This window comes from Lacerta agilis, chromosome 2, assembly GCF_009819535.1.
Source record: "Lacerta agilis isolate rLacAgi1 chromosome 2, rLacAgi1.pri, whole genome shotgun sequence".
Lineage (NCBI taxonomy): Eukaryota > Metazoa > Chordata > Lepidosauria > Squamata > Lacertidae > Lacerta > Lacerta agilis.
The window spans coordinates 103,642,350-103,670,041 of record NC_046313.1 but is presented as its reverse complement, the minus strand read 5'-3'; the positions used below and the strand labels follow the sequence as shown (position 1 = coordinate 103,670,041).

The window sequence follows — 27,692 nt, the reverse complement described above, 5'->3', positions numbered from 1 at the left end:
TAGGTTGGCAGGAGCTGGGACCGAGCAACGGGAGCTCACCCCGTTGCGGGGATTTGAACTGCCGACCTTCTGATCGGCAAGCCCAGAAGGCTCAGTGGTTTAACCCACAGTGCCACCCACGTCTCAATGTAGGCTTAGGGGGTACTTAAATGAATGAGGTAATTAACGGAATGCTGAACCATGTATACAGAGTAGATCTCACCTTAGCACTGAAAAGGTGTTTATGTTCATTTAAACAAATATTCAATAATAATGACACAAAAGCAGCATGAGACATGCAAGCCATCTTCCACTAATATCTTGGACATAATCATTTTAGGCAAATCAAGAATGCCACAGTATCATTGTCCACAGTCTCATTACTGTGGTCCCCATATGACTCTCAGCATGTCTTGTGTTTGGTTGAACAGATTGCTGCAAAGTGAAAACTACCCACACATAGTGAGTCCAAAACAAAAAAAAATTCCTTCCAGTAGCACCTTAGAGACCAACTAAGTTTGTTCTTGGTATGAGCTTTCGTGTGTGTATGCACACTTCTTAAGATAGTGAATACAGTCAGTGGAGATTTGAATTAGTAAACACCAAGGGTGCTCTTGAATGCTTTTACCTGCAGGGAATCCAGGGGGAGGCCAACCCACGAATATTCTTCCTTGGCCATCACATTTGAAGGCAGTGGCATAATCATAGCAACGCTTCCATGGTTAACTCTTGCTCTGATATTGCTGCTGGTAGCTGTCAACCTAGCGGCTGATGGTTGACATCACATAGCGAGGGTTGTCCTCTGGTTTTGATTGCCTGGTTTATTCATGCTCAAGGACACCTTGCATTTCAGAGACAGCCACCTTCATCCCGTCTGAAATATACTCGGAGTCCAGTGTGAATTTCATGCTCTTTATTCAGCTCATAGTAGTGAGGAATGCAGTTCCCCCAAAACGTTTGCTTTATATACACTATTTACACAATGGGCCCCACGTGATTGGCTAATTCCGGGATACTCCTGTATGCCAATCGGAGTGCGGATCCACTTCCACCTGGAGCTGGATTGGGTGGCCCCTGCAGACCAATCAGACTGCTGCAATCTCAATCCTATTGTTCTGGGACCAATCAGACTGCTGCAATCTCAATCCTATTGTTCTGGGACCAGTCAGACTGCTGCATTTTGGATCCTATTCAACTCAGTACATAACACCGTCCATCAGCTCCTCTGCGAAGGGATAGCGGTTTGCCAGCTGCCCATGCTTTTCCTGCTGAAACTTGATGATGGCGGTGATCTAATTTATATGACGCCCACCCAGCTGGGTTGCCCCAGACACTCTAGGCGGCTCGCCCACAAAATATGAAAAAGCACAGTAAAACATAAAATGATACATGCACGCACCCCCATCCCTAGTACATAAGCAGAGGCTGGATGACCACCTCTCAGGGATGCTGTAGTAAAAGATACCCGTGCACCAGCAGGGGGGTGAACTAGATGACTTTTGAGGTGTCATGCCTTGCTTGCCCATTAACCCTCACACAAGGAAGGTCTCAGGGGCACATTCGAAGCCAGCATCCCACCCCGACCTGCAGGAAAGGGAAGACCACCTCCCCGTTGAAAGCAGCGAAAGAGAAAGTGAAGATGTGCGTCTTGTGGTTGACGTCATGAAACGCCACTATCCCCGTCTCGTAGTCCAAGTATATCCCAAGTTTCCTGGGTCTCTTCCGCAAAGACAGGGGGGTCTCGGGGACGGTGAGAGCTTGGTACTGGACCCGGCACTTCTCCACGGCCCAGATCCCTTCGCTGGGGTCAAGGCTGAGGCACTCCTTCCTCCTCACGGAACCCCTTGCCATCCCCACGGCCCAGTACCCCTCCTCGCCCACCTCGACTTCCCAGTAGTGCCTTCCTGAGGAAAAGCCCTCGCTCCCCAAAATGCAGCGCTCGACGCTGAATCTCAGGGGGCTGTCAGGCAGGCTGTGCCACGTGAAGCCTTGTATGACGTTCTTCCGGTCTGCAGACAGGATGATCTCGTAGTTCGCTGTGTCCGGATCCAGGGTTACATTTGCTGCAGGATGGAGAAGGTGAGAAGGAAAGAGATCACGGAAGGAAGGAGGGCAGTATCGGTGCTAACCAGACAGTGTTGCGGCTGAGGGCCAGCGTAACCAGTTGCACTGGCGCATGCTATCTGCCTGCCGCCCTCCTTGACTTATTGGAATATTCTAGAAAGAACTTGAGAATTGGTCTTGAACAGGTTGCTAGGCAACAGAAAAATCTCCGCAGCAACAGCTGCCTTTATTAAGGGCATGTGGTCAATAAAGGTCAGAGTCAGTGTGCAAATGAGCAATTGAATATCAGAGCCAGATGGCTAAAGGAGAAGGAATTATGTTGTTTTATTTGACCAGTGTAAATTTGCATAAACAATAAAGATTTTCTGTAAGAAGAAACTATGCTGCAAGTTTGAATTAAAAGAATACACCCAAGAGTAGATGCTCACGTGTCAACATTATGCACAATTAATACTATCTGGAAGGGACGCGGTTGGCTCTGTGGTCTAAACCACTGAGCCTCTTGGGCTTGTCAATCAGAAGGTCAGCAGTTTGAATCCCTGCGACGGGGTGAGCTCCTGTTGCTCTGTCCCAGCTTCTGCCAACCAGCAGTTCGAAAGCACACCAGAAAGTGCAAGTAGATAAATAGGCACCACTCTGGCGGGAAGGTAAACAGCGTTTCTGTGCGCTGCTCTGGTTTCGGTGTTCCGTTGCGCCAGAAGCGGCTTAGTCATGCTGGTCACATGACCCGGAAAAAACTGTCTGCGGACAAACGCCGGCTCCCTCAGCCTGTAAAGCGAGATGAGCGCCACAACCCCAGAGTCGTCTGTGACTGGACTTAACTGCCAGGGGTCCTTTACCTTTACCTTTTAATACTATCTGGCAGTGAAGTGGAGGAATTGCCTCCCCTGCCCCCTAGAGATTTGAAATTTCTCCACAGCAGCAGTGTTTCTTTGAACTGATTCATTCATTTCATAAGGTTGATACACTGCTTGATTGTAAAATAAAATAAAATATAATCCCTCAGGGGTTTATGAAAAGAAGGAAACAATAAAATCTTTAGTCAAAACTTATCTGAGAATTAAAAAAATTGAAACCAGCAGGAAACTAAAAACACAACAGCAATCTGAGTAGGTTTGTCTAAACAAAGATGTTTTTGCCAAAAAGAGTACAGGGATATCAACAGGCAGGTAGTTTCAAAGTCCAGGTGCCACCACACTAAAATATCCATTTCTTTCAGATGCAAAAGAGGTATTATGTGACACCAGTAACAATTAATGAAGGACATCAAGGTTTGTAAAATGCTTAGAGGTTTTCTTGTGTGTTTTTTTAAAAAAAACAAAAACAAATCAAGTATATAAATCTTGATAAACAAACAAACAAATATTCCCGCAACCGTTGAGAATCCTTCTGAAGTCACTATTAAAAAACGTGACCCGAATGGATAACACCAGACTCCTATCACATGGTGAGTCCCAAATCTCACCACGGGAAAGATATTCACCTCACAGGTTCTCCTTCCCCGCCCTACTCTCTATGGGGTAAAAACCGCACCATGGCAGTTTTATTGCATCCTCAATTAATGTCAAAAATTCAGCATCAGGGAGTGGCGACAGATTTCATGCCTGAAATAATGCATTGTGGCACGCATACGAAAACAGGAGAACCACTTACCTTTTTTGATTGGCATCACCAAGTTCCTCCAACCTAAAAGCAACCACACAATGACAAATTAACATTGGTATGGAAAATCTTGATCTTGGGTGCTTTACGCATAAAAAACACCAATACTGTTTCAGTGCTGACAGCTATGTAGGCCTGCCACAAAGCAATGTGCCATCTGAGGGAGATGTCCTGACTGCCTTCTCCTCTGGTGTGCTGACCTCCTCTGAGGCCTGTTCTGAATAGTTTTTGGTGCCATTAAATGGTATGGGCCCTTCTAGACTATCCTGAGTTATTTTGCCTCAGAATAGGCCATTGAACATTATACAGAGAGTGTCTGTGCTTTGTGGCAGTTCTGGGAACTGTAGTTTACTCCTCAAGAGCTTCAGTTCATCATTAAACAAACCACAGTTCCCAGGATTCTATGGGGAAAACTATGTTGAATATGTTTTAAATCTATGGTGTGGATGTAAAATCTTGTGCATTGAGAGAGCCCCTTCCTATAATTCAAACTTTTTTTTTTTAAAGGAACTGAGTCCGAATGCCTCAATTTGATGAATTTCACCTGTTCTTTGAAACATGGAGAGAAAACACCCAGTGTCCTGTTAGTGTAGAGTTGGCAGTTTTGCTACCTAACAAGCCTTATTCTAAACTGGGGAAGGTTTTGGGAAATACCTTTTACGGTGGAAATTCTGAATCAATTATTTTTACCCACTCCAGTTGCATGTGTTGTTTCAGCCATCAGTTTTTGCTATTGACTTTAACTGTACCAAACTTTCACGTCTACTAAAAAAAAACCAACCCTAATTTTACTAAAATGGTCTCCCCCCCCCCTTTTTTAAGGCCACAATCCAATACAGAGTCAGTACAATTCTGTGCACAATTACTAGGGTGTAAAGCCAAGTGAAACCAGTGGGATTTGTGTCTGAGTAAACAACAAGAATTGTACTCTTAGGCATGGTTAAGTTTATTGAAATTAATGGACTTTAAGACTGCCTGCCTCTGCACAGGACTGTGGCCTAAATGTGTTTTTCTTCTCAAAAGAGGCAGAATGACTTACTCAGTTCTGCAGAAAGCTTTCCTAGAAGAGAAAGGAAAGAAGAAATAATTATAACTGCTGTAAACATTTGAGTGTACAATCTAGCCACCCGTTGTTTCTGGACTGAATAAGGTGTGCTGATTATGATCAATTAAGAGCAAGACTGAAGCAGATGGGACCTCTTCTTTTTGGCGATGCAATTTATAAGTCTGGAGGCACAATCTGGATTAGGCCCACAGTGGGGGCCAGAGTTAAAGCCACAACTTCTCATTCTGGGGACCCTGCACGGGCTGCTTTTCAACAAACAAACCCAGCACTTAGGGCCAGAGCTATGTAGGCTGGCCCTGAGACCACCTACAGTCAAAGAAGACAATCCTAGCCTAGATCAGGCGTGGGAAGTATTCTTGGCCCAACGGGCCTGATCTTTATCTCCCACCACTGCCACCCACCTGTAAAAGTTGGTCTGTGGGGATGGGGTGTGTTGTGTCGTGGGTTCTAGTCGCAAGAAGTCCAGTAACACGTCTTAGTGAAAACAGCTCTTTATTATAGGGATTAGACAAGACTGGGGATAGGGGGCAGGGAAAGCTCTATCTACAGACACATTGGGACCGAGGGAAAAGATACATTTCAGCGGGAACCAACAACATTCAAACCCTCCGGCGGGACCCAATCAGACCGTGGACCGTGATTGCACACCTCAAATTGACCAATAACAACACTTTACCCTGCTGCCAGAATATCTTATTTAATACACAACACTCCCCCGCACCCAGTTGATACTATACACATAATCTTTCAAGTGTTGCGGAGGTCTTCGAGTCCTACCGGATCGCCTAACCCCCGGTGTGTCACTCCTTGGACTGTCCGTGGTCAGACTTCTCTCCCCAATAACCTCGGGTACCTCAGCGGGAGCTGTGTCACTAGCTGACTCTCTAGGCTGACTAGTTGTCCCCGGGTTAGGTTCATCAGTGGTGATCTCGGTTTCCTGACTCTCTGAGCCCTCCACCTCCTGTGGCCCGGAGTCATCCTGACTAGACTGCTGCGATTCACTGGACGCCGGCAGAGTTGTGCGCGGCTCCTCCCCACTCGGGTTTACCCTGCTTGGAAACCGGCGCCTTAGCTGGTCAATGTGGCGGCGTATTACTCTGCCATTGTGATGGCCTGGGAGTCAGACTCTGATGCTGAACCTGAGGGATCCCAGCCTGCACAGGATTCCCCGCCTCCAGAACCAGCTGAGCCGGGGCCAGGGCTTGAGCCTGAAGGATCCCCACCTGTGCAGGATCCCCAGGTGCAGGCATCAGCAGAGTCTGCTCTGGCTCCTGATGGGAGGGAGGACCCATTGCCTGCAAGTGCTCCACTCCCAGCCTCTTCAGAGGAAGCTGAGGCTTCCCCTGGGTCCTGTAACCCACCATCCTCTCCTGAGCTACAGAGGCTCAGGGCAGAGAGGCGAAGGGAGTTAAGTGTCTGCAGGAGGAGTGCTCGCCTCCAGGCCCGGAGGAGAGGCGAGTCTCCAGAGGATCGGGACCGCCCTAAGCATAGGGCCAGATAAAAGCCAGCCAGACCAAGCCCAAGTTGCGTGAGCAACTTAGTTGCAAGCGTGTGCTCAACCTGCAACCTTGTGCCTGAACCTGCCTTGGACCTTGACCTGCTTCCTGCCTCGCTCCCCGCCGGACTGACCTCCTTTGGACCCCTAGACCCAGGACTGGACTTGGACCTCGCTTCATGGACAAGCCCTTGGGGCCAGCACAGCCATCCTCTAACGTCACAAAATATGACACTGGCCCACTGGGTCGGGTGACCACCCCCGGCACCCATGCTGGTCCCCTTGCATAGTTCCGGACCCAAACCAAATCCTCTGTTGTCAGGTATCAGGTTCTGTCACCCTCGGCAGCCGGTGGTTCTCTTGTATCGCGGCCCGGTACCTTGTCAGGGTGGACATAGTCTAGGATTGTGGCCAACCTCCTTCCCATTAATAATTCAGCTGGGGACTTGCCTGTAGATGCACACGGCGTTGTGTGCTGCAGGAACAACATCCTTGCAATGCGAGCAGACCAATCCCCTTCCAAGAGGCGTGCTATTGCACCCTTGGCTGTGCGCACCATCCGTTCGGCTTGGCCGTTCGTGGATGGATGAAAGGGAGCCGAAGTTACCCCCCTAATGAAGTTATCGGCCAGGAATGCCCTGAACTCTTGGGACACAAAAGCCGCCCCGTTGTCTGATACTATGGTCTCGGGTAACCCATGCGTTGCAAACAAAATGCGAAGGGCCCTGATTACAGCAGCTGAGGACATGTTTGGCACAATTGAGACCTCCAGCCATTTCGAGTAGGCGTCTACTACAATTAAGAACACCTTTCCCTGATACGGCCCTGCAAAATCTACATGGAGCCGACTCCACGGTTTCTTAGCCCGCTCCCACCAATGCACTGGTGCCCTGGGCATTTCTGGGTGCACCTCCTGGCACGCTCGACAGGTGCGCACCCATTGTTCAATGTCCTTGTCCATCCCTGGCCACCACACATAGCACCTGGCTAACGATTTCATCCGAACCATGCCCGGATGACCCATGTGTAATGTGTCTAACACCTCATTCTGTAGCGACTTTGGAATAACCACCCTATCGCCCCACAATATGCAACCCTTATGGAGAGACAGCTCATTTTGTCTTGCCATGAAAGGTCTAAATTTCTCTTCCTGAGTCCCACTTGGCCATCCCCTCCCCACCCACACAAGGACACGGGCGAGGACAGGGTCCCTTTTAGTTCTCGCGGCGATGTCGACGGCAGTCACGGGTGGTCCGGGAAGTGTCTCCATCATCATGACGTGCTCGGCCGGAGCTGGGTCGTCGTCGGCTGCTCCAGGTAGTGGTAGACGACTCAGCGCGTCCGCATGGCACAACAGCTTACCCTTCACATGACACAGTTCGTATTGAAATCCATTCAAAAAGATGGACCATCGGAGCATGCGTGGGGACAAGATTTGAGGCGTTTGTTTATGCGGGCTGAACAAACCCAGCAAGGGCTTGTGGTCTGTTTGAATAGTGAAAGGGCGGCCGTACACGTAGTCATGGAACTTCTTGATTCCTGTGACTATAGCCAGTGCCTCCTTATCAATCTGGGCATAGTTCCGCTCTGTGGGGCTCAAGGTTCTGGAATAGAATGAGATTGGATGCTCCGACCCATCCGCCTCCCTGTGACTCAAGACAGCCCCCACGCCATATTGTGAGGCATCACACGCCAGCACCAATGGTTTAGCAGCATCATAGTGGGCGAGTGTACTTTCCTTTGACAGCACGCCCCGCAGCGTTTCAAAAGCTCTCTGTTGCGGTTGCCCCCAACGCCATGCACACTTCTTTTGGAGTAGCCGATGCAGTGGTTCGGCTATCGATGCCTTGTGTGGCACAAAGGCGTGATAGAAGTTGACGAGGCCCAAGAAGGACTGCAGCTCAGCCTTGTTACTAGGTGTCGGTGCTGCGGCGATAGCCTTAACCTTGTCTTCCATGGGGTGGATGCCAGCAGCATCAATTCTGTACCCTAAGAAGTTCACAGCTGCTACCCCAAAACTACATTTCTCTTTTTTAAGTTTCAACCCCGCATCCCGGAATTTGCATAGGACTGCCTGGATGCGTTCCAGTAGTTCTTGAGCGTCCTTGCCCGCGATTAACACATCATCAAAATACGGCAGGACACCTGGCAGGCCTCGTAACAGGCGCTCCATAAGACTTTGAAATATGCCAGGTGCCACGCAGACTCCAAACTGCAGCCTATTCACCTTAAAGGCGCCCTTGTGCGTCACAATTGTCTGGATTTCTGCGGACGCTGGAGTCACTGGAAGCTGTTGGTATGCCTGTGCCAAGTCAATCTTTGCAAACACCTTGCCCCCAGCCAGCTTCGCTAATAGTTGGGACACTACTGGGATTGGATAAGAGTTGCCCCTGATGGCCTTATTAATTGTACATTTGTAATCCGCACAAATTCGTATTTCCCCGTTAGCCTTCAGGGGTGTGACAATGGGTGTTTCCCATTTAGCAGAGTCCACTGGTGAAAGCACCCCTTGCTGTATTAGCTTCTCCAATTCAGTCTCTATTTTAGGCTGTAGCGCGAATGGGACCCGCCTGGGTTTGAGGCGGATCGGCGCAACCCCCGGGTCCAGTTCTAAGTCGATTGGAGGCCCTTTATAACATCCTAACTCTCCATTAAATAGCTCCCCAAATTCCGTGTACAGAGTGTTAAATGTCTCGGAAGCTATCTGGACCATGTTGAGCCCTGAGATTCCCAACCCTAAGGCCGGGAACCAGTCCGTGCCCAGCAGGCTAGTGCGCTTCCCTTTTGCGATCACAAGCTTTAATACGGCCTCCCTCTCGCGGAACTGTACGTTCACTGCGCACATCCCCAAAATGTCTATGCGGCCGGCGGAATAGGATTGCAGAGTAGCAGGGAAGGGCTCCAATCTCGGAAGCTTACCTCGAGGAAATAACGATCTGGCCGTGTCCTCCGAGACGATGGAGAATCCGGATCCGGAGTCCACCTCCATGTTACACGGCTTCCCTTCGATTAGGACCCGCACAGCTGGTTTCCCTTGGGCTGGGAATGGCACAGTTCTGCCCTGGATTTGCGTGAGGTAGTTGCAGTCGTCGAGTTGGTGCGTCGCTGTAGATGTCCTCTGACCTCTTGATTTCGTGGACCCCGACGTGCCACTCGACTTGCAGACCCTGGCTATGTGCCCCGTTTTCCCACAAGCATGACACGTAGCATCTCGGAACCGGCACTTTCTTCTCTCATGTGATCCGCCGCAGCCAGGGCAGACCCCCTGCCGACCTTTATTTGCTGTGCTCTCCTGTCGCACCATCTCTATTCCCCGCACAGGGCTTTGGTTGGGGCTGACATCCTGGTTGTCCACGGTGTTGGTTGACTCTCCAGCTCGCTTTTCGGCTCGCTGGCCCGGGTTTTGCTCCTCTCTCTCAGCACTTTCTGTCGCAATGGCCTCACGGAGCGCTGTCGCGAGATCCATGTCTTGTTTTGCTGCAATCCGCCTGCGGCCCTTGCTGCTGCGAAGACCGCACACAAACCGATCCAGCAGGGCCTCCTCCAAGTTAGCGAATTTGCAGTGTCTCGCCAGCTTTCTTAATTCGGTGAGAAACACTGCTACCGTCTCGCCAGGTCGTTGTTGCCTCTTATGGAATTCGATGCGCCATGTCATCTTCGACGCTGTAGGATTAAGGTGACTCGAGAGGTGTTCCGTAATGCTCGCGAACGACGCCTCCCGCAGGGTTGTGGGGGCCAGAATTGCCCGAGCCAACTCAAAGGTCTCTGCCCCGCAGCAACTCAGGAACAACGCCTTTTTCCTTTCCTCGTCGGTGACCCCTTTTGCAGCCACGCTGAATTCAAAGCGCTCGAGGTAAGCATCCCAGGCCTCAGTTGCTCCGGGCTGAAATGGTTCCATGAACCGTGACGCAGCCATCTTAGTGGACTGATCTGTCCTGTCAGTCACAGGGAGTCTTGTCGCCAGAATCAGGTCGCTAGGGTCAACAGCCCTCAGCCGGCCTAATTCAATCCCATCCTCGTCGCCAGTATGTTGTGTCGTGGGTTCTAGTCGCAAGAAGTCCAGTAACACGTCTTAGTGAAAACAGCTCTTTATTATAGGGATTAGACAAGACTGGGGATAGGGGGCAGGGAAAGCTCTATCTACAGACACATTGGGACCGAGGGAAAAGATACATTTCAGCGGGAACCAACAACATTCAAACCCTCCGGCGGGACCCAATCAGACCGTGGACCGTGATTGCATACCTCAAATTGACCAATAACAACACTTTACCCTGCTGCCAGAACATCTTATTTAATACACAACAGGGTGGGGAGAGAAAGAGTAAGTAGGACTGAATACCCCATTGAATCCTGCTATCCACTGGGTTTGGGTCCGTGAGGGAGTTCCCAATGGGGAACTCTTGTGCGCTCCAACCAAGCAGTTATCATCAGATAACTAACAGGGAGTTTAATCCAGCCACATCTCTACCTGTCTCATACTTCACATCACATATGATGTGGGGCAGTGGGCATTGTTTGGAGGACAAATGAGGAGGCATGGTGGGGCAAATCTGGCCTGTGGGTCAGACGTTTCCCCATCCCTGGTCTAGATGCCTCGACCGGAAACAAAGCAGAATGTCTGCTCTGAAACATTTGCAGGTGCCAACAGTCCTGAAGTGGGGTCTTATGTAACTGCCCCAATAGCATATTGAGCACAAATCACAATGAATGAACAATGAAAAGGATACCCGCTTCTTCCCAAATTTAACCTCGGCGTAACCTCTGTGCAAGCAAATCAGGACGAATGCTGAATAAACAGGTTGTCTGGAGGAGACCTGTGAAGACACACCTGTCCAGAGACTAGAAAAGAATTTTGAAAGCCTCTCCCTAACAGGGGCGTAGTAAGGGGTGGACCGCCCCATGTTCCATAATGGAGGGGGTGACAAATTATCAAGGAACAATTACTGCCCTACTAGGGTGGTTCATAAAAAACTTTTTTAAAAAACATTCCTGCTCCAAAGGTCTTATCATACTTACCATACTAGGGATTATATAGCTATATATGAAATTTCATGCATATCGGTTAATATCTTGACCCTCCTCCACCAAAATAGCTGTTTACTTGGCTGTTTTCCTATGTCATGAAGGCTGAAATTTCAGTTCAGTGGAGCACTTACTGTTCCCAACCCTAACCCTTTGGAAAGCCATCTAATTAGACTTTAATTTGATTTTGAGATGTTTTTAGGAGGTAATTTAATTATTGTTCGATTTTATATCAATGTTATGTATCTGATGTTAGCCACCCTGAGCCTGACTTTGGCCGGGGAGGGCGGGATATAAATAAAAGTTTATTATTATTATTACTTGTTATTCCTTTGTAATAAAATATGAAATAACGTTAAACCATTTTTCCGGGGGAGGGGGAATCAATGGGGGGGGGGGTTGACAAGAAATTTTCCGCACTGGGTACCACCTGACCTTCCTACGCCTCTGCTCCCTAACAAGAACAGAACTGTAACTTCTGACTTCCTCCCATGTATTTAGAATCACAGAATTGCAAAGTAGAAAGGTATCAAAAGGATTATCTAGTTCAGTGTTTCCCAAACTTGGATCTCCAGCTGTTTTTGAACTGCAAATCCCATCATCCCTGACCACTGGTCCTGCTAGCTAGGGATGATGGGAGTTGTAGTCCAAAAAAAGGTGGAGACCCAAATTTGGGATACACTGATATAGTCCAAACCCCTGCAATGCAGGAAATCTTTTGCCCAACATGGGGCTTGAACCCACAACCCTGAGATTAGGAGTCTGCTGGTCTACAGACTGAGCTAGAAGATGCTACACAGTGCCACCTGGTATCAAAAGCACATACCAACACCATTTACACACTGGGTATGAGGCTGCTTCCTAGGTACTCACTGTTTATATTAAACAGGTAAAGGAGGAGGAGAAGGATGCCGAGAAAAGCCAGGAGGGAGACACACAAACCAGCTATCCACTGAGAGATCTTTGGGAAGAAGTGATCTGAAAACAAAGCAAATTACCAAGGATGTTATAAACCTGGTTTCTGAATCACATAAAAGGAAAACAGACGCCGAAGATTTGGCAGTGCCTCCCCCTCCCCACCGCTATTGCGTTCTCAGTGTTGAAATTCCCATTCTGATCACTCTGCAGGAGTTTTTATAGGCTTTTAAGCTGCATGCTGGCTCTGCACACTTGAGGCACTGAATATTTCACACCCTATCCTTCAAGCATTGAACTTTTAATAAGCCTCCTGTTCTGCAGGAAATTCCTGATCCTGAGGAGAGCTTCAAATCCGTCCCTGCTGTCACTGTAGGCGCTCGCCATTGCCTAGATCCTAAATTGATAGTGATTTTAATCTAACGTATTATAATATAGCACTTCTTCCTATCCTTGATTTGTCCAGCATGGCATCCCAGTACATATATATGCAAGGAGGGTGATTCTGCAATGAAGTGAAAAGCAATATGTTTGAGGACTGCTGTGGGTTTGCAGGGGAAGGGGTATTTTATTACCAAAGCCACTTTGAGAATCATCCGATTGGAAGACAGCAGGGTATAAATCCTCTAAGTAAATAATATGGGGTCCCTGTGTCTTCCCCCATCTCTCTCCTTGTTGATGAAAAAGTAACACGTAGCTGAGATAGGGATGCAGCAATAAAATTGCTAGCACGTTTGCAAAGCTCAGCAGGGTCCGGTATGGTTTCAGATTGGATGGGGAACCGTGTGTTGACATTCCTGCTTTGCAGGGGGTTGGACTAGATGACCATTGAGGTCCCTTCCAGTTCTACACTTCTACGGTCCGATGAAATCATCTCGGTGCACATTTCGACAGCAAATCTAATCTGCCACTGTCACTAGTGACCTAGTTGGGAAGTGAGCCTGCTGGAAGTTCTCACTGACTCTCTTTTCAGGTTCCTTCTCTTTAGAGTACCGTATTTTTCCGTCTATAAGATGCCCCCATGTATAAGACACCCCCTATTTTGGGGGACTTAGATTTAAGAAAATGGGGGGAGATGGCCCAGAGTCTAAGACATTATTTTTAAGAGAAAAAACCTTGTCTTATACATGGAAAAATACGGTATGTTGGTGTCAACCCAGTGGTGGAGCTTCATGCTCCGGCACCAGGGGGCGGAGAGCAGGCAGGGACGGGGCTGGTGCGCGTCCCGGAGGTGTGGCGTGGCACCCGCAGGGGCGTGGCACGTGGCATGGGGGCGTGGCATGCACCTGCGGGGGCATGGCAGCCAACGCGGGGGGCAGCCGCGATGGCACCCCACCACGATCGCACTGCCAGGGGGTCACTCCCCCGCACCCCTCTTCCTCCGACAGTGTGTCAACGTTGGCTGACTTCATACTCCTCCCCTCACTCGTTCACTTCTCTAAGGTTACTAGACATCCCCGTTTCCTGGGGACAGTCCCCAGATTTACAAATCAGTTCCCTGACAAAATCCATCCATTCTGACTGAAGTTGAAAAGTGTCCCTGGATTCATTGGAAAAAAAATCTGGTAACCTTACACTACACATCACTTGAGAGTCTAAGGCAGGCATAGGCAAACTTCGGCCCTCCAGATGTTTTGGACTACAATTCCCATCATCCCTGGCCACTGGTCCTGTTAGCTAGGGATCATGGGAGTTGTAGGCCAAAACATCTGAAGGGCTGAGGTTTGCCTATGCCTGGTCTAATGCTGTGTATACCTTTAAATCACATCCTTTCCCTCCAAGGATTCTGGGCACTGTAGTTTAGCCCCGCCCCTTAACCAACTACATTTCCCAGAATTATTCGAGGGAAAGACTGTACTTTGAAGGTATATATACCTGTAGTTTCTACAGAGCCACAGCCCCAAAATACAGAACCGTTACCAAGAATTCTGGACAGCTTACCTGCTATATGAATAGTTGATTCCTTTTCCTGGTTGAGGAAGCTGTTCCGGACCACACAGGTTAGGCTATGATTTGAGCTTCCTGTTAGGATGATGTCGTTCTGCACCTCAAACAACCCATTGCCCTCCATGGAAATTTTTTGTCCCAGTGAAGGCAAATGCCTCCCATTGGGATCTCTCCATAGGATCTCAGGCTTTGGGTACCAGCCACTGGATCGGCAAACTATTCGGATCCCCCTGTCCTGATAGCCTTGGATGGAAATAAGGGGAGCAGGGCCTGTTGCTGAATTGGGAACGAACAGAAATAGTGGGATAATTCAAAGTCTTCCTGGAATCTATTCAAAAGAAGCTTAAAAAACCCCAGTAATAACAACTGTTTCTTTAAACCGCTTTGAGGTTTTATTTTCTTATAATCAATCGGTATAGTTTAGGAAATAAATAAAGCGGTATTAGAGTGCTCTAAATGTATGGCATGGTTGTGACTTAATAATCTTCCCCAAGTCCCGGGTTTAACCACAGCTGGTTCCTGAGCTAGATGGACCAAATATGCCACAACAGCTTACAATTTCATGGTACTTTTGGTACGTATGAGAAGCCTGTATCTAGGCTGCTGGTAGATTATTATTATTATTATTATCATTATTATTATTATTATTATTAGTTCCCTTCAGAGAAAAATAAGACACAAACAAATACATTTCTGTGAGAGGTACTAGTGAGAGTCTTACCAGGGTCCACATTATTTACAGTTGGAATAACAAAGAAAATGGTGAGAATGAACAGAAAGGAACACATTTCTGAGTCACAAGAGAAGATGGGTGCCTCCATTTCCTTTATTTTCTGGCCTCCGGGGGATAAAGCAAACCCTGGAGAGAGAGAGAGAGAGAGAGAGAGAGAGAGAGAGAGAGAGAGAGAGAGAGAGAGAGAGAGATTTACAAACTGGTTATGATACCCAATCCTCTTTTTCAGTTTTCATGAAGTTTTGTAACTTAAGGTGCTTGCTTGAGGAATGGTCCATGATGACCACAAGAAGATGCTGGGAAGATGTTACTTTGGGATTAGCTCAAGGATGGGGAGTCTCAGGTCCCCCAGAGGAGCTGAATATGGCCCTCCATGCCTCTCTATCTGGCCCTTGGTGCTCTTCCAATAGATCAGCCTTTGCTAATTTGGTTCCCTCCAGATGTTTTCAGCAACAACTGCCACCAGTCCCATCCAGCTCACATGCTGGGGCTGATGGCAGTAGCAGTCGCAGTCCAGAGCACCCAGGGGGCACCAGGTCGGCGACTGCTGCAACAGGCTTTTGTGACGGTTTGCAAGAGGACTCTCTTCCCATTGGCTTTGCCTCCCTGACACCTGCAGCCAAACAGGATTTTGAAACGAAAAAAAACATTTGGCTGTGTTTACTCTGCATTAGGGCTGCCATACATCCGGAATTCAGGCAGCAAAAAGGCGGAAAACCTGGATGTATAGCAAGAAAGGTTTTGTTTTTTTAAATAAAAATGCTTTAAAAATCAAAGAAAAGCCCCCAAAACAGTCAACATCTCCCCCAAAAAGCTGAACAATTTTGTCCTGATTGTCACTTTTAGGAATATGGCACCACTGCTCTGCATCCAAGGCGCTAAGTGGCATAAAAAGCACGACATTAGTCACAATCCTCATCTATCCTGTCGTTTCTAAGGAAATACTGTGTTTTGATGCATTAACCAGTTTTGATCCAGATTAAGAAAACTGGTAGTGTGCACACACAGCCTTTGTTTGCCAGAGGCAAATCGGGGAGGATTGTACACAATAGGAACAGTCACATCTCTTTCAAACTTCTTACCACCTTTAAGTCTTGGGGGGACGGGGGACGGAGGCAGGCAGGGGAGAACGATGGCTCATCTCCAGAATGAAGCTCTGCGCCTTTAACTGACATGCAGAAACACAATAAAACATTTTAAAAAATCCTTCCAGTAGCACCTTAGAGACCAACTAAGTTTGTTCTTGGTATGAGCTCTCATGTGCATGCACACTTCTTCAGAAATTACGCGTGCAGGTTTTCCCTGCATGGAGAGGTAATGAAGGAATGGGCTGTAGTGGCTCAGTGGTACGGCATCTGCCTTGTCATGCAAGGCGTCCCAGGTTCAATTCCCAGTATCTCCAGGTAGAGTTGGGAAGAGATTCCCTGTCTGACAGGAGAGCCTCCACTGGTCACCATAGGCAGTCTTGGCCTAGATGGACCAGTCTTGGGTCCGATTCAGTAAAAAGAAACTTCTTATGTTCCTACATGGGGAAAGTTGGAACCAGCTGGATTTCTGCCTATCGTGGATGCAGGACCGTCTTAACCATTGAGCCTACTGGCGCAAGGCGCCAGGGCGCAATGGCCTGGAGGGCGCCTCCGCCCTCCAGCCCCGCCGGCAGCGCACTCCGGCTGCCTGGCGGAGCGCAGGAGTGTGAGTTGGCCGGCTGCACCGCGCCCTCCAGCTGCCCAGCGGAGCGCGAGCTGGCTGGCCGTACTGCGCCCTCTGGTTGCCCGGTGGAGCACGGGAGCGCGAGTTCGCCAGCCGAGCCAGGGCACCTGATATGCTTAAGATGGCCCTTTTGGCCTGATTTGTTTTTATGACATCACGTCAAGCAATTGTTACCAGTATGTTTCTCTGGCACAAACAGCCTTATCTTTTACAAGAGTGCCCAATCCACGTTAACTGCACAATCCGAACTTGCCAGAATGCGATTGAATCCCACCCATAAAATTGTCACAGTCTGGAAGTTGGTAAAACCACAAGAAAAATGTGTTGGCTACTGTTATTCCTAAAGGCATTTGTAATTCTCCACAGGATGCAACCTTGGCATTATCAGCACCACGCTCTAACCAACTGAGCTCTTACTTTCCCTTCTATCTACCATCAAGCCATTTTTTTAAAAGGTGTGTTTTCAAGCCATCCAAAGTCCAAAGCCCTTTTAAATCCTTTAACCACAGAGCAAGCCTTGCTCCCATGCTGAATTCGACAGGACTAAGTTGGAACACATTATCTCTTTGTAGTGGTGCTGTCAGTTCCACTGAGTTTCCACTATAATCAATGAGATTTAAGAGTGTTTAACTTAGGATGTTTACTATCTACTGTATTAGTTTTATACAAAGCTCTCCCGTCAACAATTGAAGTGCTACAGAAATAAAATATTTACATATCTATCTATCATCTATCTATCTGTCTGTCTGTCTGTCTGTCTGTCTATCTATCTGTCTATCCATCCATCCATCCATCCAATCATGTCATTAAAGGGTCTAACAAAACAGATACATTAAAGGTTTAAAACAAAACACTTCAGTTCCCCTCTTTCTTTAGCTACTCTGGTGTGAAAAGGGTTCACATCAATGCAGCCTGGAATGCACACTTCAAAACTTTTAAATAACTCTTTAATGTTAGTCACTGCAGTACACATATGGTTTTAGGGATTAACTACATATTTTTGGTCCATAGCAAATTTGTCTGAAGTGTTCTTTTGTTGCTTTAAAGCTGACCTGCTGCAAAATCATGCTATAGCACTTTCTTTTACCTTACATGTGAATAATATTTGTCACTGATATCCCAGGTTGCCTTCAGCTTCCATCTCCTGAAAACCAAAGAGTTCTGAGTGATTCTTTTCCTCTCGAATCTCCCCTAAGTTAGAAGGCCCCTTTTTTCCTTACAGTATCACAGCTGGACTTGAGCAATCAATGAAAAGATGAAAGAGGTTCCAAACGTTCTTATCAGTCAGCTGGCATCTGTCAGTCATCTCCAAATTCGATGGTCCTCAAGGCAAGCTAATATGAGGTGGAGAAAGAGAGGGGAACCTCTTTTTGTAAGGAACCCAGCCCCAAATCTCCTTGTCTGATGGCTGTTACGTTATTTTTAAGGTTCCCCATCTGTCTCCGTCTTATCAGCTGCCAGCAGATGGACAGACGAAATGGGAAGGAGGCCATGTTTCGAGCCCACGTCATCCGCAGCTAATCACCAGCAGTCAACAGTCTACTCCCAAAATGTTTACAGAAACCGCAGCATAAGTAGTTTGCATGTCTATGGAATCATGGAATCCTAGAGTTGGAAGGGACCGCAGGGGTCATCTAGTCCAACCCTCTGCAATGCAGGAATTTTTTGCCCAAGGTGGGGCTTGAACCCATGACCCTGGACCCTGAGATTAAGTGCCTCATGCTCTAGTTAAGTACAGGGAAGGAATTCTGAAGGGCATTTTGTTCATTAAAATGCCTGGCTTTCGCTCAATGCATCAAGCACCACCTTAAATAACTGTACGTATATTTGCATATTGCTCCACAGAAGGAGCAGAACTTGTCCCCACCAGAGATACTACTCCTAGCATCCCATACAACCCTCCTTTGAACAGACTTTGTATAACAAGTACAAAGAAAGACAGGATTCATATTTATTTATCAAGCCATTTATATATTGCTTCACCCTTAGCATTTCTAACTTAAGCTGTATGGCTCACTGGTAGAGCATATAATTTAAAAAAAAAATTCCTTCCAATAGCACCTTAGAGACCAACTAAGTTTGTTCTTGCTATGAGCTTTCGTGTGCATGCACACTTCTTCAGATACATGCACACGAAAGCTTGTACCAAGAACAAACTTAGTTGGTCTCTAAGGTGCTACTGGAAGGATTTTTTTTAAAATTTTGTTTTGACTATGACAGACCAACACGGCTACCTACCTGTAACTGGTAGAGCATATATTTTGCACCCCAATCTGATTATTTGGCATCACTCCGAGAGTTAATAGTAGCTGGCTCTGTGTGTTTTATGATTTTCATCAGGAGCGTAGCTGGAGAGAAAGGGTGAAACTGCCCTTTGGTGCAGTCCCTATCGCAATTCAATTCCCCCCTGCCATGCGTGCTACTTAAATAAACAGCAAACAGACCATCAAATGCAGAAATATATTTAATGTACAGTCCAGCTTGGTCATTACTATAAGTCACCTCCTTATGTGGAATAGAGCATGTTCAGGTTTCTTTCACTTCCGCATGAACCTAGTGGAAATTTCCCTCTTAAATTTCCATATTAATGAAAGGCTGAACCACGGAGAAAATTCTTCTTCTGTAACTGATTGTCCAGAAGCATTGCCTTACTTTGCGTAATGATTACTCTAGGTTGGAAATGGACAGCAGTTTTAAGAGCTGAAGGTGGAATGAGAGAGAGGCATTGTCCTTTTTGTCTCAAGGGTTAAACATGTTTGGCAGGTATCTGAAACAATACACAAAGAAACCCTCTGCAAACCTGTTTATGAGAGATGACTTATGGCCTGCTGAAGGGTCCAATGTGACCTGTGAGGCTCTTTCCCTAAAACCACACCTGCCTGTCAATCAGCTAATATCATTGTGTGATGTCAGCTGGTGGATGGGACTCAATCCTGCATTGACTGCGCCCGCCAGCTCCCTATAGGGAACTGACACACACAGGGAAAGCAGAAGACTTTAATTCTCCACTCATCGGCTGATGGTAAAGGTAAAGGGACCCCTGACCGTTTGGTCCAGTTGCGGACGACTCTGGGGTTGCAGCGCTCATTTTGCTTTACTGGCCGAGGGAGCCGGTGTACAGCTTCCAGGTCATGTGGCCAGCATGACTAAGCTGTTTCTACCTTCTTGCTGCAGCTGTACCTATTTATCTAGCTGCACTTTGTGCTTTCAAACTGCTAGGTTGGCAGGAGCAGGGATGGGGAACAGGAGCTCACCCCGTTGCAGGGATTCGAACCGCCGACCTTCTGATCGGCAAGCCCTAGGCTCTGTGGTTTAACCCACAGCGCCACCCGCGTCCAGCATCGGCAGATGAGTGGAGGTTAAATCCTACTCAGCCCCTGCAAGGGAGCAGGACTGAACTCTCCCCTCATCAATTGATGAGCAAAACGTTGAATCCTACCAGGTGCTTCTTCGCCAGCACATTTCCTGAAGCCTCCCTCCAAAGGATGCAAGGCGACTTTTGACAGGTGGGTGGGACCGCCCACCTATCAGTCACCTGCTGCCGTCATTGATGTCAGATGATTGATAGGTGGGTGGCTCCATTCACCAGTCAAAGCTGGTCAGCAGTAGTGGTGGTGGTGGAAGATCAGGAACTTCCCCGTTCCTGGTGAACAGGGTACCATGTTTCTCATGCCACTTTCAACTCTACAACATTTGAATCTGAAAGGTTGGGGTTGAGGAATTTCAGCCATACCGTTCCCCATAAAGACAGAGACTCTATTTTTTTTTTTTAATTATGCAACTTTATTATTATATTTTGGTAATACAGAAAAAAACAGAAGAAGAAGAAGAAGAAGAAGAAGAAGAAGAAGAAGAAGAAGAAGAAGAAGAAGAAGAAGAAGAAGAAGAAGAAGAAAACTGAAAAGATATACAATCCCCAAACCCTTGAAAACAAACACTACATACCGGTATTTATTATCTAGTACTCCCCCTACCTACCCGCAGCTTCCCTCCGCCACAATTCGACTTTTAAAAATCTCTATTTCCACATTTATTTTTGCATTCTCCAAGTATATAATTCTTTGTACATCTTTTATCTCTTTTCTTTTTCAGTTCATACATATACTTTACATTTTTATCCTAGGCATATTAGCACATCTTTCTTAGAACAATATTTTAACGTAATCTTCGAAACATTTCCATTCCTTTTTTAATTTTTTTTGATTTGACTGCTATCTTATAACTGATGTTAGCTTTGCCAGTTCTAAATATTCAGTTAATTTGCAAATCCACTCCTCTTTTGAGGGCAAGATTTGAGATATCCATTTAGAAGCAATCACTACCCTAGCTGCTGTAGTTGCATACAGAAAAATACTGTATATTCTGGCATATAAGACTACTTTTTAATCCAGGAAAATCTTCTCAAAAGTCAGGGGTCGTCTTATACGCTGGGTGGAGAATCTGCAGTCGAGTATACCTCAAACTCTATATTTTAACTGGAAAAGTTGGGGGTCGTCTTTTACACCCAGTCGTCTTATATGCCGGAATATACGGTAATTCTCTCCCCCCCCCACTTGTGGCGTATCTTTCCCTATCAAGCCTAGGAGATGTACAGGTGAAACTAAAAAAAATAAAAAATAGAATATTGTGGAAAAGTCCATTTATGTAAGCAATTGTTTTCATTAGCTACTGGAGTTTGATATATGAGATAGACTCATGACATGCAAAGCGAGATATGTCAAGCCTTTGCTTGTTATAATTGTGATGATTATGGCGCACAGCTGATCAAAACCCCAAAGTTGAAATTGTTAATTTGGGGTTCTCATCAGCTGTACGCCATAATCATCGCAATTATAACAAATAAAGGCTTGACATATCTTGCTTTGCATGTCATGAGTCTATCTCATATATTAGTTTCACCTTTTAAGTTGAATTACTGAAAGAAATGAACCTTTCCACGATATTCTAATTTTTCGAGTTTCACCTGTACCTCTGGTATTTTTTAACAATTGGGATTTTCAACTTTTTCTTTAATTCCTCACGTATTACTCTCCAAAATTTATTCATCTCCCCACAACCCCACCACATGTGTATTGTTGTTCCTGTGTCTTTACCGCATGAAGCCAGAGACTCTTAAATCCTTAAAAATGCATGGCGTGGCGCTGGCGGGCAATTTTCCGCTCACTCTCTCAAGTCGTTCAGGCGGAGTGAAACCTCTGCACCCACATAGAAGAAAGGATATACTACCTCTCCGTTGCGGGGAACATTTTTCTTAATGACTTTACCATCAATGTAAAAAGTCACGGTGTCTTGATCGCAGTCCAGAAGAACCCCAATGGTTCCAGAGCCTTGGGGAGGTGGTTGGGGGTCGCTTTCCCGACGCCGAAGCCACCAGACACCATACTGCACAATCCCCTCCTCTGGGGTAAGGGAGAGGTAGACATTCCTTTTCACAGACTCCAGCGCTACCCCGACCGCCCATTCCCTCTGGTTTCTGTACACCACTTCCCAGCAATGTTTCCCTGATTTAAACCCTGGAGAGCCCAACACGGCAGGGCTTTTAGTGAACCTCTTGGGGTTGGGAGGTACGACGTGGTCCACACCTTCCGATGTCACAGTCTTCTGGTCTTTAGACACAACAAGTGCTGGGTGGGCAGTGGCCGGGTCAAAGGTCACTTTAGCTGCAACTGGGGGGAGACAGAACATCAAAGCGTCATGGGCCCAACCAAGTCTCCTTGCAGAGGAGGGTTGGGCCAAGCCTCACCCCCCCCCTCAGCTGTGTACACGCCACTCTGGGCGGCTTCCAACAAAAGGTTAAAAATACATTAAAACATCAGTTATTAAAAACTTCCCTAAACAAGGCTGCCTTCAAATGTCTTCTAAAAGTCAGATAGTTGTTTATTTCCTTGACATCTGATGGGAGGGCGTTCCACAGGGCGGGCGCCACTACCGAGAAGGCCCTCTGCCTGGTTCCCTGTAACCTCACTTCTCGCAGGGAGGGAACCGCCAGAAGGCCCTTGGAGCTGGACCTCAGTGTCTTGGGTGAACGATGGGGGTGGAGACGCTCCTTCAGGTATACTGGGAATTCTGGGAATGGTAGTTTGCCCCATCACAGCGCTATAATTTCCAGCACCCTCAGCAAATTACACTTTTCATTATTCTTTAAGGGGGTGGAAAGGAAATGTGCTTTAATGCATGATGTGTATACAAGCTAAGCAACATGGAACTTTGCTCCAACAAGTCCATCTCAATTCCAGGGTAGGCCATCAACTTTCTTTTCTTTGGCTGATACACAGCGTGCATATGTACACACTCACAGCCCTTCGAAATGGGGACTTAATTTGAGAGTTTTGGCTAGTAGCTTGTCTTGTTCTGCACTGGACCCAGATTTATGGCTTGGGGATCTCCCTGGGAACCAAATACACAGGCAAGACCAGTAGAGTGCTGATGCTTTGAGCCCCTCCATCTTATGCTCAGTTTGTGTATACGGTATATGTGCAAATAAAACCATAAATCTTAAAGGCACCACATTCTCTGTTGACCTTCATTCCAAGAAAACTGAACGCTGCCTGGGTAAGCACAGCCGCCCCTGGAGTCTCTTGCCACTTGGAGGTTGGGGTTGGGGTTGGGGTACGCACAAGAGCACATTTCTATGATGGTCCGTTCAGCAATGACACCAGAGGTGCTGCACCTGAGACTCTCAAGTGCTGCTGGAATACATGCTGGCTGGGGTTGATGGGGCTTGTAGTCCAACTTTTGGAGGGTAGCTGTATCCCCACCTCTGAATTTAATACAGCTGGAATTTCCTGCTGTCAGAACAGTGCCCAGGTAGAAATTGCTGAAATGTCTGGGAAAATCCAGACATATCGCAACTGGTGTCGGAAACCTAGATTTTGGTGAATTTCCTTTAAAATAGCTCAAAAAACTTCACTTTTATTATTTTTTGATATTTTGCACACACACAAAAGCTCAACTTGGTCGAAAGAAGCTCAACAACTTTTGTGCCCAGATTCTCACCTTTTTGAAATATGGCGACCCTAACAAAGCCCCCAAGTGCCTTGCAACGTTGCCAGCTTTCAGTGCACTGGGATTTTCTAGCAATATTTCTCAATTCAGCCAGAATGACTTTTAGAAAGTTGCATTGTTATTATTATTCCAACCCATCGCCCCACTGTCTTATTTTACTCATTGTTTACCTCGGTAGCATTCCTTTGGTAGGGAAGCCAGGACTTTCCCACCACCTTTCTGCTCAGCCAGAAAGCACAGCATTAGCCACAGGATACAAAAGAATCCTAGAGAGGCACAAAGGGGGAAAGATAAGGAAACAAAGAACAAGATGCTTCCATAAATAGAACCAGCATGGAGCAGTGGTTAGGGTCTTGGACTAGGACCTGGGAGGCCAGGGTTCAAATCCCCACTCGACCATAAAGCAACACTGGGTGAACCTGGGTCTGTCTCTATCGCTTAGCCCAGGGGTAGGCAACCTAAGGCCTGTGGGCCGGATACGGCCCAATCGCCTTCTCAATCCAGCCTGCAGACGGTCTGGGAATCAGCGTGTTTTTACATGAGTAGAATGTGTCCTTTCATTTAAAATGCATGTCTGGGTTATTTGTGGGGCATAGGAATTTGTTCATTCCCCCCCCCCCAAAAAAATAGTCTGGCCCATCACATGGTCTGAGGGACGGTGGACCGGTCCACGGCTGGAAAAGGTTGCTGACCCCTGGCTTAGCCTAATGCACCTCACAGAGTTGCTGTGAGGAAAAGGTGGGATATAAATGTAATAATAATAATAAAAACAAGGATGCAACGGGAAGGTGATGGTGGTACTTCTATGTCCTTTATACAGGATGTTCAGTATTTTGCAACAAAATAGAAATTCTTTCCAGTAGCACCTTAGAGACCAACTGAGTTTGTTCTTGGTATGAGCTTTCGTGTGCATGCACACTTCTTCAGATACTTCTTCAGAAGTGTGCATGCACACGAAAGCTCATACCAAGAACAAACTCAGTTGGTCTCTAAGGTGCTACTGGAAAGAATTTTCTATTTTGTTCCGACTATGGCAGACCAACACGGCTACCCACCTGTAACAGTATTTTGCAGAGAGCTTTACGGTCTTTGCAGACCATCCTTGCAAGGTCATTTCCTCTATATTACCAGACCTGCCAAAGAACACATTGGGTTGAAGCCAAGCCTGACTGACTTGGATGGTGGCCCGAATCTACAAATGTAGGTCCAACTAAATAGCCTCTGGTCCCTTCCAGTCTTGCCTTATGATATCCAACGGGTTCTGAGATAAAATGAATAGCAGCAGTTGTATCCATTACCTTTGAGCATCGGCTGAACATTGCTTCTCATTGAGACCAGAGAAAAAGACATGGCTGCCAGGGCCTCTTCCTTCTCACTGAGGGTGGCTGCAAAGTAATAAAAACAAATGAAATATAATAAATATTTCTTTTTGTTTTTTGTTTTTTTTAAAAAATACAATCAATAGAAACTTTTAGGGGAAAGTTGTTACTGTTTTTGTTACATTGGAATCAACACAAAAGAAACAAAACAGTAATTTTGGAGCTATTAGATATGATGCATTTAACTGCATACCTCTATAGGTTTGTATGGCAATTATATATTTCATACTCATGGAATTGGGGGGGGGGGGCGGACAGTATTAAAAACCAAAAGTAATACTCTTTGTCCAGCTGTTAATCCCACTGTGAGTGGGAGATTGGGATCAGGACTACACTGATAATAGGACCCATGGAGGGGAAGGTGGGAAATCTAGAGATTCAGAGAAATCTCTCAATATGGATATTTTATTTTGTACAGCCATATCTTGGAAGTCGAACAGAATCTGTTCCGGAAGTCCGTTCAACTTCCAAAACGTTCAGAAACCAAGGCACGGCTTCCGATTGGCTGTAGGAAGCTCCTGCAGCCAATCAGAAACCGCGGAAGCCGCGTCGGATGTTGGGGTTCCAAAAGAACGTTCGCAAACCAGAACACTCACTTCCGGGGCTGCGGCGTTCGGGAGCCAAAACTTTCGACTCGCAAGGCGTTCAGCTTCCGAGGTATGACTGTATTGTGACAATTCTACACTTGTAAAATCAAATAAAAATTATTTCAAAAGGCATCAGGACTACACTGCAATGGGAGAGGGGCATAAACCAGTGCTATTTTCATAGGAAAAGAGGAGCTAGAACTCACCATGAACGCCTCCCTTGTTCTCTTATAATGGCAATGGTGCCCACCTGAAAGGTGCTGGAACTGAGCTCAGGCTGAGAAAAAGCCCTAGTGTAAACCCTTTCCATTGCTGTTCTTCTAATCAACCCACCTCCCCAAAAGCTATTATTTACCTCATGCAGCAAAGCCCACAAAAACCCGTATTATACTTCCCTCCCCAGTTTCCTCATGTTTGAGAGAAGAGGTTGCATCCTAAGTACCGGTAGAAGGCATCTCCAGCATGCAGGAGGACCTCTTTCAAGACCATGCAAAACCCTTGAGCAAGACAAGAAAACGGAAGTCCAGAAAGGTGTCCTTTCCTTTGGCCAGCCAACGACATGATCTCTTGTACAAGGTCTTGTGGTGCAAGCACAGCATTTGCCGCCATAGCTGTCAAGTTTCGGATTTGAAAATAAGGGATCAGCAGCCTCACCTATCCCGGGGACAGTCACATGGCAGTGGTGGGCGGAGCCAGAAGCAAAAGTGGGCGGCACTGGTGTGAACGCGCGCAGTAGGCTTACTGTATTTTGGAAACGCTGTCCGTGGGCTATGACGCCTGTAAGCGCCGGAAATGGCTCCTGCTTGCTTTGAGGCTGAAAGGAGGCGAGGTCTTCCCAGTCCCTGGCCAGCAGGGGGAGGGAGAGGAGCTGCTTCCTTCGAAAAAACGGGAAATTAAAGGGATATAAAAAATAAGGGATAGCAGCGGGAAACTGCTTGAAATAAGGGAGATTCCCGGGGAAAACGGGATACTTGACAGCACTGTTTGCCGCCCCAGGCAGCTGAGCGACTCCGTTTGCCACTGACAACTTACCTTGTTTTCTAGAAAGAAACGTACAGTATTTCTATTTGCGCTGACAGAGCCCAGAGTATTCTAGGAAGTTGGCAGGACTTCTCTGTGGTTAATGACTGGAGCTCACTTCGCTGAGTGCTTTTAAATGATCCAACAAGGATGTGGCAAATCTTCCGAGAAGGATGTGGGGACACATCTAACCCTTTCCTAGATTGCAAAACAACCTGTAGAGCCTGTTCTATAACACACTCTGAGTGCGTGGCTTATAGGGGAGCTAGTAAGTAGAAGTTTATTCTTTCTTTTTGAATTCTATAAGTTTTAACTGATGCAAGTTCAGGGAACGTTGCAAGCCCCCAGGAAAGACTTCGTTTAGGAAGAGAGGGTCCTTCTCTTAGCAGTTGTGCCACATATTGAGAAATAATATTATTGCACACTCAGGCGGTAAGAAGTTCCAGAAACTGTGCTGCCTGGAGTTGGGGTTCCTTTAGAAGAGAAAGCACTGGAGACTTGAGGGACTTTATATACAAATGTACAGGATAAATTGTCCTACCTTGTAGATGATCTGCTGTCTTGCGCCAGACTCCCAGAGAAAGACAGAGCTGTTCACAAGCTGTCTTTAGGTCTGTCCAACTGCTCACTCACTGTCTGTTCCCAGAAGTGCCTCCCTCATCGTTTCCACTCCCAACCTCTGAAGGCTTTCATATTTAAAACACAAGAGAGAACTTCAGTTTCGGTCCCATTGATGAAACCATCCTGGCAATGAACCAGCAAGCTGCTCGACAAAAGCAATTGTTTGTGCCAGTATCACTTACGCCTCCACGGGGCCCAGGAAGTGGCGTCCACTACAATTAAAAAGGACAATGAGACGTACAACCAGTTCCAACACTTGTTGTACCTATTGTAGCTTTTCTTTTTTCTTTTTACAAATAGAAGAGATAGAGAGAGAAACATCATCAGCTGACTTTTTAGCAAGAATAGCATGCCATTGAGCCTGACGTAAACATTAATTGCATTGCGTTACATTGATCAATGATGTAAGCCTTACAAAAATTACCAGTATATGGGCAGTCCATACATAGAATCATAGAATCATAGAGTTGGAAGAGACCACAAG

General features: G+C 46.8%; 2 protein-coding genes across 6 annotated transcripts; both read right to left on the bottom strand.

Annotated features, from left to right (window-relative positions):
* Window positions 1–1,186: 1,186 nt before the first annotated feature.
* Window positions 1,187–18,128, bottom strand: LOC117042049 (butyrophilin subfamily 3 member A3-like). 3 transcript variants are annotated; one of them, XM_033141506.1, is made up of 8 exons: window positions 17,817–18,128; window positions 17,684–17,740; window positions 14,875–15,012; window positions 14,148–14,429; window positions 12,165–12,269; window positions 4,745–4,765; window positions 3,697–3,729; window positions 1,187–2,042 (listed from the first exon to the last, which is right to left on the bottom strand). In XM_033141506.1, exons 3-8 carry the CDS (start codon window positions 14,972–14,974, stop codon window positions 1,528–1,530), a joined length of 1,056 nt encoding a protein of 351 aa, XP_032997397.1. In that variant the 5' UTR covers window positions 14,975–15,012; window positions 17,684–17,740; window positions 17,817–18,128; the 3' UTR covers window positions 1,187–1,527. The 3 variants fall into 3 exon arrangements, with proteins under 3 accessions (XP_032997397.1, XP_032997396.1, XP_032997398.1); XM_033141505.1 differs by having other exon boundaries at window positions 17,684–18,128; XM_033141507.1 differs by lacking the exon at window positions 12,165–12,269 and having other exon boundaries at window positions 17,684–18,128.
* A 3,408-nt stretch (window positions 18,129–21,536) lies between these two features.
* LOC117042060 (vespryn-like) lies at window positions 21,537–27,338 on the bottom strand. Of its 3 annotated transcripts, none has more exons than XM_033141520.1 (4): window positions 27,129–27,338; window positions 24,900–24,986; window positions 23,772–23,867; window positions 21,537–22,262 (listed from the first exon to the last, which is right to left on the bottom strand). In XM_033141520.1, the coding sequence occupies exons 2-4, from the start codon at window positions 24,949–24,951 to the stop codon at window positions 21,757–21,759; spliced, it is 654 nt and encodes a 217-aa protein (XP_032997411.1). In that variant the 5' UTR covers window positions 24,952–24,986; window positions 27,129–27,338; the 3' UTR covers window positions 21,537–21,756. The 3 variants fall into 3 exon arrangements, with proteins under 3 accessions (XP_032997411.1, XP_032997413.1, XP_032997412.1); XM_033141522.1 differs by having other exon boundaries at window positions 24,900–24,976; XM_033141521.1 differs by lacking the exon at window positions 27,129–27,338 and adding an exon at window positions 26,600–26,616.
* Between the last annotated feature and the right edge of the window lie 354 nt (window positions 27,339–27,692).